Here is a 15,366-nt window from a genome sequence, read left to right on the forward strand (position 1 = left end):
ATGGAATTGCCTCAATAAACATTGCCTGGGGGCGCACATAATTTTCACTACTCGATACCTTTCTAGGTTTATCCGAGAAGTGTAAGGTAAAGCTAAGAGAATGCTGGAGAAATAAGTTAATTGCCCTCCTGACACAGAAGAGCTGTGATTCAGACTCAGAGGGTCGTCGAGTTCTCTTTATTGAAAAGAATATTCTGAAGCATGGCGGGTGTAGTTTTAGAGACGTTGAGTTGGAGAAAACTCATAACATTGGGAGTTTTCCTTTTGATACTCCAGATTGTCTTCTTTGTGATCGGCGCTGTGATTGGTAAGATTTTGTATCATGTTGTTGTTTAGTCTCGTCAGCTGTCTCGAAACCTTTCAAGTGGACTTTTATATAGATGATTACACATGTACCTCTTATAATACACCACTGGCATTTACGTTAGATGTTCTATAGACTGTTGCAAGGATCCACATAGATTGTGCGAACAGTTCTGTACCATGCATGTTCAGTACACAGTAACCTGTAATGGAGTGGATAATATTACCTATATAGCTTAGGTTTTATTGGTCAACTTATTGTACATATGACCATCTTAAGGTAGAGTAAAAGAATATAAAGTAATGTATAAACAAATCATAACAGGGGACTTAAAGCCAGTAAAGTGACAATCAGGTGAGTATTTTTGTAGTTTATATTTGTAACAGGAGAGGAAAATGCAGTGGCCAGACCCAGGACCTCTGAACACTAGCTTAACGCGTTCTCTACCACTGAGCTACCTGGTCATCGATGATCGAACCAGTTAAATCCCGCTAGATATTTAATACATAATTATCCATTTTTGGGTGAAGATTAATAGAATTTTTCGCTATCAAGAGGATAAAGTGTACATGACAGTGAAATCTTAACCTTAGGGTAATTGATGATAATCAAACCTAAAGCTTGCTGAGTAAAGTCTTCATGATACATCATAAATGAAAACTGTTACAACTTATTTATTCAACTCGATCTTTATAATCAAATCAATATGTTGATTGCAACACCATGTTACCAAAACCCACACCCATGCTGGCAATAGCGATTATTTGGTTTTATAAAATCATGGTACCCTATTTCATTTTACAATAAAAGTATACGAGATGCATGATGAGCAGCATTTTCATTTTAAGGAGATCTCTCGACTCAAAATGATATTGTGAACAGACCTCATCATACATATAAAAAATGGTCTGTGATTTCTTTTACCCATTTTATTTTTATTTGGCATAAATATGTACAAATATTACTATGCTCATTTCGAAATGTAAGTATTACAAAAGATAATCAAGGACTGAGTCGATACATCCAATTACCAGTAAATATGAATATTTTTTAATATTGCAGCACCCGCACCAACTCATGTAATATCAATGACCGCCACCAAATGTCTGGATAGAAATGCATATAGAGATAAAAACAAATGGTTTCCACCACGTGGGAAATATGCGTGTGAAAGTCTCCAGAGTTTGGATCCCAACGATAGAAAGATTCAAGAAGAGGGTATCACAGCAGAGCAAGTTGTCTTCTCTTTCTGGTTGCCATGGCCGAGAGATGGACATCAACTGAAAATGCATCGTTATTTCCAGTTCCTTCTAGCCGTTCTGCAGTTAGACATAGAACATGACCCACAGGTTCCAATAGGTATTATTGAATTAACATGAAATTATAAATAATCAATATTTTATTAATAATTTTAAAGCTTGTATCTATGCATGCATAAATTTTTCAGACTGATATCTGCTTTATTTTCAGGAGTTTAAAATATATCACGACTCTCTTAATTTAGTAGAAAAATCTATTGTTTAATTTGTTTTTGGTTTATTTATTTTAATAGTGTAGTTAAATATAATTTTGCATGAGCTAATTATGTAAGGCTTAAGTTGAGATAACAAATCAACTCAGAGCCAAAATATTGTTCTTTAAATTGTGGAATGAACACTTATTATATTAAAGCATTAAAATAGGCACCTAAACTTATACATACATAATCAAATCCTCATTTAGATAAGTAATAAGAATCAAAGTATTTGTTCTTTACAGTTGATAAAGCCAAATTGCAAATGGATATTCGTTTGGCAGCTGGCAATGAGCAAGACAATGGAAATTGGACATTATTGGCATCTTCAGTTGAGGATAGAAATATTGAATGTGACCTCAAGAAAAAGGTTCATTTCTTGTATTTTTATGATTCAAATGCATGTAAATTCTTGTTCCACAATAGCAGTTTAGAGTAAAATTGTCAGTCAGTCTTTTCCATCACTGCATTATACATGATATAAAGGAAAACTTGTGCAATGTATAAATATTCAATATTGGGAATTAAAAGAAAATTCAATAAAAAAAAATTCTTAAATTTTTACTTGTCAGTCTATGATTGTTAAATTCCATGTGGTAGAATGTCTGTTGATAATGAACATGTGCTATTCTTTATTTCATTCTTACTTGGTGACTTGTGATTTCAGATGGATAAGGGTGATATCTATGATTGCGACCTTCTTCAATTGTTTGAACTTGGCAATGTCTACTACCATTACTACCTGGTCAATATCCGTCTACCAACATTCCCACTAAAGGGCATTAACATGGAGATCGGCAAGATTGTCGACATGCACATGCATGTAAGTTTGTAAACATCCATATATCAATATTAAAATCTAAAATGGAGCTTATGTCATACACATATTAACATTTAAAATCTATGAAAACATCTGTCTTTGTACTTTAAACTCGAAATATAAAGTAGCTTGTGATTCATGAAAAAAATATTTTTTTTCTATTGGGTTATCTCCCTTCCATTGTATACCACTGAGGCTTAACATGGGGAAAGAAACCAATTCCAACTGTGTAGGTAATATGATTTGTTAAATTTTTAAGGCAATCTGTCCTTTTATCAAGACACACATAAAGCAAACATGATTGCATGATGTCAAATTAACAATAGATAATACAAGACAACAAAGGATACAAATATTATAATAAAGTTGAATGCAATAAACCTGTAGGCGAGGGGACGACGAGGCAGAATCTAGTGGGCTTTACCACATATAGTTACAACCTGTTTTGCAGGGAATTCACCAGAATGGAGGCTTTAGTTTTGTGTGGTTTAGTATGAAGACAGCAATGTTTCCTATGGTTCTTGGTATTTTGATCTGGTTCTGGAGGAGGATCACGCAGATGTGCCGACCAGCAAATCTACTGGAAAGGTATGGTAATAACCATCAGTATTTCAGTGGACAAAGGTCATATATATACCTAAAAAAATTATTATAGTTATTTGTACAGACAGTTGTCTCTTATTTAGTTCTGATGAATAAAACACAAGAAAATAAATTTATCATGCAAATATTCAAATACACAGTCAAACAAGTTGTTATATGAAAAATAGAAATATTATCATATCTGATATTTATTTAATGTTTCATATATAAAGCAGTTTTGAATGTTTTTAATGAAATGCTTATCTATGTAATTGATATGATAATTTTAGTATGCATGATTAGATACAGAAACAAAGGTTTACCAATCATGCACATACAGGAATTTTGGCTGTGACACAATTGAAAAATAAAATTAATGAATCCAAATAATGTATGCAATTTGTTTAAATTTGTTGGTTATAAATCAGAAGTTTTTGCTCTAAATGTCAGAAAAAATATCATAACTTTATGCTATGATTAGAAATTTGATTTTGTGCATTTCAGAACATTATTTGCTCTTGGGATTGTGATGACCATTCTGAATTGTAAGTATCTATAGTCATTTAACTATCTGCTTTATTTAGGACTAGGTATTAATTTCATTTGTGTTAACTACCAAATGGTAATAATATTTCCGTTTCATTTACCTGCTGTTCATGTATACATATACACCCTATAAAAATTTTCTGTAGTAATTGACAGGTAATGAGTATATTGATGGTTACATTTGACGTTTCATATGATGTCATGTGTACTTTTCTTTGAAAAAATATGATGTTACGCCCGCGAACACATGTCATCACAATCAATAACTACCTGAAAGGGCAGATGTTAAACTTTGTAATATGCAAAGACAAAATATGACATCATGCATCACAGCATGTATTTTCCCTTTCAACATGTTCTATTGGAAAATACTGTATACCGCATACTTAGTTAAGCATTTTTCTCAATATCTTGAGTAACTGTTTTAATATGAAAACATAGACAAAAACAGAAGGATATTCTTCATAGACGCATTGTACATTCTTTGTTTATGATGTCATAATGATTGATGTACATTGTAAAAATAATAAAAACATTGAAAATGAGTGTAAAAAAATCAAATTAAATTATGACATAAGATTTTTCTGCATTAAAATATGTTATAAGATGGTATAATTGATATGACTGTTTTCTCTCCATACAGGTCCTATTGAGTGGTTCACCCTGGCATTTGACATCCCCTTCATGCTCCTCCTCAATGACATAAGACAGGGGGTGTTTTACGCTATGCTTCTCTCATTCTGGATCATTTTCACTGGAGAACACATCATGGTGAATATTTTTCTCAGAACTTTTTTTTTAAGAAATCATAGAACTACATGTTGCTTTTTAGGATGACCTATTGTCATCATGTTTTGTCCGTCGTTGTGCGCCGTGCGTCGTGCGTAAGACTATTTATACAAAAGCCTACTCCTCCTTAACCCTTGAGTGGATTACATCCATATTTTGTGTGAAACATCATTGGGGAAGGACAATCATATTTTATATAAATGAGCCTGGTCCGACCCCTAGGGGCTGAGGGGTGGGGCCCCAATAGGGCAAATTTTCTTATTTTAAGCTTTAAAATCCTACTCCTCCTTCATCCTTGGTTGATTTCATGCATATTTGGTGTGAAACATCATTGGGGAAGGACAATCATATTTTAAATAAATGAGATAGGTCCGACCTCTAGGGGCAGAGGGGCGGGGCCCCAAAAGGGCAAATTTTCGTAATTTTAGCTTTAAAATCCTACTCCTCCTTCATCCTTGGATGGATTTCATCCATATTTGGTATGATACATCATTGGAGAAAGACAATCATTTTTTTTTATAAATGAGATAGGTCTGACCCCTAGGGGCAGAAGGGCAGGGCCCCTAAAGGGCAAATTTTCTTAATTGAAGCTTTTAAATCTTACTTCTCCTTCATCCTTTGATAGATTTCATCCATATTTGGTGTGAAACATCATTGGGGAAGGACAATCATATTGTATATGAACGAGTTAGGTCTGACCCCGGGGACAGAGGGGTGGGGCTCAGAAGGGGGAACTTCAATGAAATTTATCTTTAAAATCCTACTCCTCCTTAACTATTGAGTGGTTTTTTTCCATATTTGGTGTAAAACATCATCAGGGAAGGACAATCATATTTCATATAAAGATTTTGGTAATCCAAGATGGCCACTGGCCTACTTCATGTTTTCAGGTTTCGGTCTCCGATCTCACTGAAAATGGGTTTATAGGGGTTTTAAAGGATGGTGAACAACATGCAAACATTTTCATAAAGATTTTGGTATTCCAAAGTGGCCGCTGGCCCACTTCCTGTTTTCAGGTTTCGGTCTCTGATCTCAACGAAAATTGATCTATAGGGGTTTCAAGGGATGGCAAACAACATGCAAACATGGGAATGGAACGGCGGGGGTCCAAATGGGAGCTTTGCTGAAATTTGGCTTTAAAATCTTACTCCTCCTTAATCCTTGAATGGGTTACAACTATATATAGATGAAGGGCTACCAAGTTTGTTCAACAAATGACCTTTACCTATTTCAGAAACTTACATATTCAACAAAGGAGTTCCATGTATTGCTTATATTGATTATTAGCCACTACTTTATACTGTGACTTTGTTGTTTTGTGTCATGAGTCGAAAAGAACTTGCTCTTACACAATACTATGTAAGTTAAAAAAACACACAATTTTGCATGAATAGGAAATTTATGGTTATAATTATTAAAGTTGGAGACTGATTCGTTCTACAGGACCAGACAGAGAGGAACCGTCTGTCTCTTTACTGGAAACATTTGACAGCAGTTGTGTTTGGATGCATCTGTATGTTTGTCTTTGAAATGTGTGAGAGGTATGTATTCTTATATAACACCCAATGTCCACTATTGAAATATCAACTGAAAACTGGCAATATGACATCTATAACTGGCAATATGACATCTATAACTGGCAATATGACATCTATAACTGGCAATATGACATCTATAACTGGCAATATGAAATCTAAACTATTATATGATAAATCTATTTGTCATATTGCAAAATAGTGATGTAACTTTAATATTGATTTGCAGCACTGGAAAAACATCATGCCTAATAACATGACTTGATCTAATTATAGATATCTGTGTTTATGTTTACATGTTGTGTCTACTGAAGTCCTACACCACTTTATTGTATAGCCTCCTAACTGCCCGTAGTTACTAGTTAGTGCTGAAGAAAGTAACCAGGTGGCTGTTTCAGCGAGAGACTGAAATGTTTAGTTTATTTATTAAAATTGCAAAAAATTTCAAATCAATACATACTGTCAGCGATGTGTCAGTGTATTTTCTATTTAATTCTTGCAGGGGTATACAGCTAAAGAATCCTTTCTTCAGTGTTTGGACAACAACAACTGGCACAAACCTGGCAGTATCCTTGATCAACAGTTTTATAATGAATTATCTCCCTTGTGTTGTTTTGGTGTTCTTCAAATCCTACTGTTTTGTCTAGCCAATTGATGTCTTGTCAATGAATTTGAAATATGAAATAGTCATCATATATTGTGTAGATCCCGAACATGCAGATTTTCAATCAAAATCATATTTCTATGAGTTTATATGTTTCTCTTTAATAAATATAAAATAGTGTTATTCCATAACAATATCTACTTGACCTTTCAGAGACTAAAAATGGAATTAAAAGTGAACTATTTAATAAGGATAAATTCAATTATTAAGTTGTTGAATAGAATCAGCAAAATTTTATGGTTGCTTCTTTCTAAATAATAACTCCTTTTCACAATAATGTTATTAATCTGCGTTTTTGAGATCATTTCAAAGATGAATGTATCCTATACATATTAAACTACATCTTGTATGAATGTGTCGATTAATTGTTACCTTAACCAATAATCTAGCTCGCATTCATTATTCTGGCTGGAATCGCTGCCTGCTGCTATTTCCTCTTCCTGTGTTATATGGTTGTATGTGTGTTCAAAACCATCAGTGCTAAACGGATGACTCTTCCGAGCATGAGCAGTCTAAGGAGACGCTTCTACATGGTAAATAGGCTGCTGTTTATTGAGCTAGGACAAGGTTCAGTTTGATGCTTTTCCTCCAAAAATCATTCTTGATCTCCAGGGGGTTACTGTCACAATTATGGATATTTAACTCCTGGAGATCAAGGATGTTTATAATTATGTTGGTTTTTTTACAAAAAAATATAAACATTTTTATTTGCTCATTTTTGGCAATATTGTAAGAGTTATATGAATCTGTGCCACAAGTTATTAAAGCCTCCATTGATAACCAACAACGTACATGGAGGTCATATTCATTTATACAGTAAAACATGTTTAAAATGAACATGCTTGTACTCCGAATTCATGGTTATAAATTAGTAATCTTAATTCCCCACCAAGGTTCCTATAAGATGTCTGTAATATATTAATAATGAACTAAGCTGACAACGAAGTGATTTGTTGGTCGTTAGAGGTTAGTTAATACAATGTTATATTGTATTTGATCTGAAGATCTGATGTATGTAAAAAGCCAAAAATCTGAAAAATGGTTTCTGGTCATTTTTCCCTGATTTTATCAACCAGTACTCTCATTATTTTTCAAAGACTCGGTTACCAAATAAATAATGATTTGTGATATTTTTTATGAGCCTGTTGTAAGACTTGTCCTACTGTTGGAAACTTATCAAACTTATTATAGATATTAGATCCCTGGTTTTAGTCACAACATTCTCTCCTCTTTTTCAGGGCCTCATCTACCGCTTTAAATTCCTGATGTTGGTCACCCTGTTTTGTTCTGCCATGACCGTCATCTTCTTCATCATCAGTCTGCTAAGCGAGGGCCAGTGGAAGTGGGGAGACGAAGACCTCAATGTCCAGTACACCAGTGGATTCTTTACAGGTTAATATGATAGCCACACAGGTTTACTACTAAGTCTTCATTATGACAGAGCTTTCCACAATTGCCCCCATAAGAGACCAAAAAAGTTTAAAAATCAACTGCTGGTAGGGGGATAATTATAAGTGTTTGACAGTCTATTAGTAGCCCCCCCCCCCCCCCCCCCCCCCCCCCCTTTGAGACTTTTTATGGCTGTTTCCATGTACTGACTGTAGATTAGTGATTTTTTTCCAGTATGTTAGCTTTGCTCCTCCTTTAAGACCTGACAAGTCCTAAAAATTATCTTTGCTGCATGGTTAAAGGAGACTTTAAAAATAAAAATGAATGAAATAAATAGACTTAAAAGTTAGTGTAAGGAATACACTTTTAATACTAACAACAACAAATCAGTTGATACTGCCCCTAATTTTTTTTGTACAGATGTTCCCTACTAATTTTTTTTGTACAGATGTTCCCTATTCTTCTGCACAAATAACTGGATTAGGTTATTTAGTAAATGATTCGTTCACATAGGAAACCTTATCATTACAAAATGTGTTCCAGGTGTCTACGGCATGTGGAATGTCTACATCTTTGGATTGCTGTCTATGTATGCTCCCTCACACAAAACAGTTGTGGAAGTTGGTAAGTGAATTGTATATCATTGGAATTTTCCTGCCTTCATCATTAAGTTTTATACTTGCCCAATACAAGAAGGACCATCAACTGGAACAAGATTTTTAGCTATTTCTCCATCAGCAGAAATATTCTCTTCAAACAACTTTGCTGTCTTAACTCCTTTTTGTTTTGTTTTATGGAAATGAAAATACCACTACATTTTTCAATGTTCACTGCTGCTAGAAAGAGTGGAGAGGTCACCTTTAACCAAATTAGCAATGACGTTGAATTTTTTATTAATTGAAAAAAAAAATGGCAAATAGTTTTACATTTTAATCCATTGTGGTCTATATAGCATCTGGTTCATTGATCTAATTGAGGGGCGGGAGTAAAATGATCTCTTTTCCCTGATCAAGGTAACATTGAATAAGATCCGTTTATTTGGAATCATTGTAGATGCTGATGAGAACAGTCAGGAGGAGTCTGTACAGCTTACACAGCTTCCGTCTTCCAGTCTTCCGTCAGAGACATCAGCCCTGCAGGCTTTTGTCAGCAAGACGGCCCAGGATTAATCAAAGAGACGGTAACTACTGTCAAAAAATATTTATCCACTTAAAATTAAAAATCGTAGGACTCACAAGTTGTCTCAAAAACCATAAAGGTTGTGTCCAGATTGTCTGATGATTATCATGATATTTATGATAATCATTTTAATACCATATGAATATTATATAATATAATGACCAATGCCAGCAATAAAGTTATAAGAAATCATTATTTGTGAAATTTTACCATATGTACATAAACATCCAAGTCTATATGTATATATGCATGAAAGGCATTGATAGCCATATTTATCTTTTGTGAGTTGTTTATGTATTGTTTATTTGTACTGTATAAGATGCTACTTCAAAAGCACAACAACAATTAATTTTAGTTGATCTGTTGTGAATTGTTTAGAGCAGACTTATGAATTGTGTAATGTTAATTGTAAGTATTCCCTGTATTAGATTTACAAGGTGAATATAACATTGCACCATGATATAGGATTTAGTAAAATGTTGCAATGCTACTTAACTTTCCCTCTTTTTCATTGAAATTGAGCATATAAATGAGTTTTGTCTGTCATTTTACCCATCTCTCCATCTGAGTTCCTCTGTCTGTCACTCCTTGATTTTGCCCCAAAAATTACTTATTCACTTACTTATCATGTTGAAGAGTAATTGCTTGTTTTTCAACAACAACAAATAAAATAACGTTGCTTTTTTAAAATATTATTATATCAAAAGTTATATATACAGTACACAACTAATCCTGAAACTGGTTATAGTTTTGAATAAATATCCAGGAAGCTCTGGTACCAAATTATCTACAATTTATCAAACAGTTAGTTTAAAGATTAGAAAAATAGAAAATAATATCATGGTGTATAGCAGGATAAATTATATTATCATGCATCAGCTGAAATCTACAATAAAATATCTTTATCATATTTATTTATTTAGCATAAGAGCTATATTGTCAGGTCATTGACATGGAAATTTGTAACAATGGTCGTCGGTCCTTTGTTTTTATTACCTGTGTAAGGTGTGCAAAAACCTCCAAATCATCTTACATCCTACTACTTATTTTATTGCCTACATAAAGGTTTTTGTAACTGTCAGAGTAGAAGTATTGATTAAGTTAGAATATTCTCCTTATAAATAATTATAACATCATGAAATGATATGAGAGATGGAAACCCCATACACGTCCATCCCTGAATATTTCAACTGGCTGGCGGAAACATGAAACCCACATACTTTACACACGACAGAAAAAGATATGTAAATATAATTTGAATCAACACTGTTGACTAGTATTTATTTGATATTATATACGTAAATGCATAAAGATGTAATAATTATATATAACCTATTTATAACTGATGCTTACATACAAAATGTAATTATGTTCATGTATATCTATTTTCACAGAACTCCATAAAAATTTCATAAATTTATTCAACAATATGGCAGTGCATCTAAAGAATACAAAAGGAAGAGTGCAATCAATGCTTTCATTCTAGACAATGGTCTTCATACATGTATATTCTACACTTGTCATTCATTATTAAAAAAAAAAATTAAAATGTTATTTGACATAAAACACCGGGATATGCTGTTTATAGAGATTCAGGAGAGAAGAATATGTAAAATGATATGTAAATATTGATAGATTAAATTACATATTTTCATTAAACACTATTTACATTTGTATACTAGCATATTTTACCATATTTATATAAGCCCCCTCTGAAAAAAACCAGCCCCGTCCCTCTTCTATCTAATCATTTTACCAAAAATATGATATGATTAAGCTTTACCAATAACAAACAGGTTAGAATCCTCTTCCCTTTACCCTAAAATACATGTAAGCCTCCCATCTTCAGAACCTCAAAATTAAGGAGTCAAAACAAAGTTGTAAATGTGTATGTTGATGAACATCATTACACATTATGATATGTAAAAAATTGGTGGTCTTCATTTTACACATTTTTATAAACATCATTTTAATCCATTCAAAATCCATTTCAAACTAAGTAAAACTACAATGATGAAATTCCTTACATAAAAGATTGTGCATTTACGTCATTGATTAACTTCATTACACATTTTAAACTTGTTATAAAACTAGTGATTGATTTCATATTTTTGTTAATTAAGTTGTTAATTAAGTTGATGAAGTAGTATAAAAACGTAGATCATGAAGATACTGTGTACTTCTTAATATATCATATGATTTGGGTTCTTATTACAACGTTATATAGATACATGCATGTAGTTGTTGTTTTGTTAATATGAAAAAATCTTTTCTTGAAAGGCATTTAATCTAGTGTCTCCTTTAAATATGTCTTCAAACATGCCTGTTATGTAAAACAATACTAATTATATTCCTGTAAAAGCAGGCATTTTTGTGTATTGACGTAGACGTATTTTCCTACAAGGAAGCTTTCCTATAAGATGCATTCTTGTCCTTTTTACCTGTCATGTTGTATTTAAGACATCAGAGACAGGGTGATAAAGGTATGTTATACATGTAAAATTTACATTGGCCAAGCTATATAGCTCTTATCTTCCTGGTCTTTACACTAATACTGAATGTTTATCATTATTATATTTTTTTCCAAAAATTACATCAGAAAATTCTGAGAATTAAAACTAGAAATTTATTGGAACTTACAACTGAAGTTCAATTCTTTCCATGCTACATGCTATTACTAGACTTGCATTGAAATTATTTGCATGAAGGCGTTTGAATGGTTTAAAAATAAATATTTATATATCTATACAATTAAAAAACTTCCTGTTTGATAGCTATGAGTCGTGGCTACACACGTTTTGTTTAATCCCCGTTATATACCAGATATCGTGTTCATTGCTTCTACTGCTGAGTCACACGTTTAAAGAATTCCTGAACCTCTGATTCAACTTATAATTTCAACTTTTCTTTTTACCGAATAAGATTTAAATTTTGTAGGACGGTAGTGCAATTTTGTAATCATTGACAATTAAATTCAATTAATTCATATATTCCATTACACTTTTCCTTCTTAACATTTTCGCTCATTTTTTGTGAAAAAACCTGATATTTATTTTATCATATCCTATCATATTTATTTTGTTTCTCTGGTACGTCATTTTTGTAACATTGAACTTCCATACTTTCTTCAACTTTATACTTTCATGAGAAAATCATCACATGATAAACTGTTTACATTTAAATTCAATCTTAACACAATTGTCTTACAGACGAATGTGCTATATGATCCATTCTCTATGGTATGGTTCATTACACCATAAACACACACTAAAGAGCTTACAACATCATACTGATGTGTATTTGTTTGACGACCTCTGCATGATGAAGTTTGTCTCTTGATGTATTTGTAGTGATTTATGTACAAGGTAATCATTCATCTTTGGTCAAGTTTGGAAAAGGGTACTCGTGTTAAATCTCATGTTTTGATAGTAATAATTTACAGTAAGTTAAATTAATTAACGAAAAAGTAAACTGTAGATGAATTCTTGAATTATTGAACTTAAATTATTAAAGCCCATTTATTCTTTTTTATTTGTTTTATTAACTTCTTGATATAATTACGATGTATGTAATACATGTTTTTATGGAATAAGAAATGAATCTTAAAAGATTAAACGGTTGGTGCTTACCTTGGTAAGTTGCAATTAGTAGCAGGGAGAACAACAGCTTAACAAGGTTTCTTTAAGCATTGGACTTGAAAACAGGTTCTTTCATAATTTTCCTTGGAATGAGTTCAGTGGGATGAATTAATATTTTCCAACTGTATTGACTCTGATAATTACATCTTACCTTAAACTATAAGCACTTGCAAGATGTAACCCAACATTATAATCACCGGCTGATTTGATAGAATCTCACTTATATGATAATGTGTTCAATATGATTGGTTGTTGATATATAAAATATACATATTTCAATGTCTTTCGTTTACAAAATAAGTATACTTCTGGAAAGAGATCATATACAGACATAATTAAGATGCAAATGGAATAAGCTCCTGTCTCAGATCGCCACGATCTATTAATAATGAATATTGTACATGTAGCTATCATTTATGAATGTTCGCGGTCTATTTTTGTAGACAATATAAATGAACATTTTTTTTTTAATTTACTCACCAGTTAATATGAATGATAATGATGTTTAAGTTTAATCAAGAATGGTCTGCTCCAGACACAAACAGCAATACATATTTGAAATTATATCCTTTATAGATTATGGATATCAAACACAACATATCTGTAATTACATGATTTTTAAATCACGGAAATTAAAAATAACATGGTGGAAAGTACACTTATTACTACACAAGGCATTTCTTTATCATCATTGTAAATCAAGTAATTATATATAAAAAAACCATTAATTGTCTTAAGTGCATATTTCTCTTTTAACTGCTGAAATCTACGCACTATGATAAATGTTTCTGATTTGTACTAGATATAATGTCTGTGACGTGACTTAGCCTAACAGCTGCTGTACACAGGAGTGCTCCATATGGTTGTATATTCATTGCATACGTATGTTTTTAATTTGTATAAAATATTAGATACGCACATCAGGTTGTGAAGAAATGATTCAAAGTCTCCACACAGTTAGTGCTTGTACAAACCTCACTGTATCTGTTAACCATATCCGTGTGTGAAAAGACAATGCTTTTAAAATCGTTGTCGTGGACGACGTTGCATGCTTTATATTATTTGAAAGTTGTTAGATTTACACATATACATTTTGTAGGTTGTATTTGTAGAATTTTATATTTGTACTGTTAGCAATATTTCATATATCCATGTAATGACTTGTATCTGAATAAATGTGATTACGTGTTAAACCCAGTGCGTTATTTCTGTGTTACATGTATCCTCATTATGCTGTCATCGTTCTTGAAATGCATACAATAAAACCTGCCTTAGCGACCACCCGCTCAATACGACCACTTTATCAGGGTCCCAAATGGTCTTTATCAACACAATTACTCTTGTGTATAAAGAACACTTGGCCATAAAGTATATTTATTCTTCGTCCCTTTAGTAGTCTTTACAGGTTTGACTGTATTTTCGATTCATCTCTATTTTTCACTTTCATAATTACTACCATAGCTTACATATATACATCCAATTAAATTTGATCATGAATACATGGACGGAATTTGAAAAAGGGTATTGGATTCCGGCATTTGGGTTAAAAACTCTTAAATTAAAAAAAATCCCCTGAAGTCACCTAATAAAAAGGAAAAATTAAAAAAAATGTTGAACAACTTATGCAAATCACTTTCGATGGTCCAGGTATGAGGGCGCGAAGGGTCTTAGTGCAGCAGGAAACCGGAGTGGCCCCTTACCTTTTTGCACGATCGAACTCCAACTTTACTATTTGCATCATTCAAAACACACAAAAAATTGCAGCAAATAGTTTACCTCGTTCTAGTTAGCACATTTCCGTGGAAATTATTGGACTTCAGTAACAATTATTCGCAAAAGCGGGATAAACGCGCGTACGAGGGAAATATAACTACACGCAATTCTTGTTTTTAAATTGAAATGTCATGTCAATGTATATACCTAAAAGAAAAAGTCAGTTTCTTTCCTACATTTGCATATCGGTGAATGGGAATGTTTGTTTACATGCATTACACAACATTGATTACATCATCACTTGAAACACTTAAATAATTAGTCCTTTGATCTCTCCATGAGTTAAGTATGTAACACAAGCACTAGACCTTTAGAACACTTTTCTGGGTATAAATCTCCACACTATATAGCGGTCCAGCATATATGAGTCAGCGTCCATGTTGAGCCACTCGACAACCCCGCGTGTATCTGTTCCGCCATCTTATAAGTGGGCGTTCCTCATTGGTAGATCGTGGGAACGTCATCAGTTATCAATATCTACAGCAACGATTTATATCGCACATTATATGTTGATAAGCAAAATGAGAAGTGTGACCTTTGGCTTTCCTTGCCTATTCAGTATTTTACTACCATAAATTAAAGGGAATTGGCTACTTACATGTGTTCAAGTGGTTTTCCTTTTAATCTTGTTATC

The 15,366-nt window shown here is 32.7% G+C and overlaps 1 protein-coding gene across 1 annotated transcript; it reads left to right on the forward strand.

Annotated features, from left to right (window-relative positions):
• The first annotated feature begins 109 nt into the window (after positions 1-109).
• Positions 110-14,152, forward strand: LOC138325621 (protein wntless homolog). Its single transcript, XM_069271408.1, has 13 exons — positions 110-307; positions 1,367-1,663; positions 2,063-2,187; positions 2,485-2,640; positions 3,089-3,225; positions 3,724-3,764; positions 4,409-4,536; positions 5,998-6,095; positions 6,592-6,655; positions 7,143-7,286; positions 7,992-8,145; positions 8,686-8,766; positions 9,196-14,152. Exons 1-13 carry the CDS (start codon positions 202-204, stop codon positions 9,309-9,311), a joined length of 1,647 nt encoding a protein of 548 aa, XP_069127509.1. The 5' UTR covers positions 110-201; the 3' UTR covers positions 9,312-14,152.
• Positions 14,153-15,366: the final 1,214 nt, after the last annotated feature.

This window comes from Argopecten irradians, chromosome 6 (assembly GCF_041381155.1).
Source record: "Argopecten irradians isolate NY chromosome 6, Ai_NY, whole genome shotgun sequence".
In the NCBI taxonomy this organism is placed as follows: Eukaryota; Metazoa; Mollusca; class Bivalvia; order Pectinida; family Pectinidae; genus Argopecten; species Argopecten irradians.

Coding starts and splice junctions, on each gene's coding strand:
- LOC138325621 (XM_069271408.1), top strand. CDS start 202: ATGGCGGGTGTAGTTTTAGAGACGTTGAGTTGGAGAAAACTCATAACA. Junction 1,664..2,062: donor TGACCCACAGGTTCCAATAG/GTATTATTGAAT, acceptor TGTTCTTTACAG/TTGATAAAGCCAAATTGCAA. Junction 8,146..8,685: donor CACCAGTGGATTCTTTACAG/GTTAATATGATA, acceptor AATGTGTTCCAG/GTGTCTACGGCATGTGGAAT.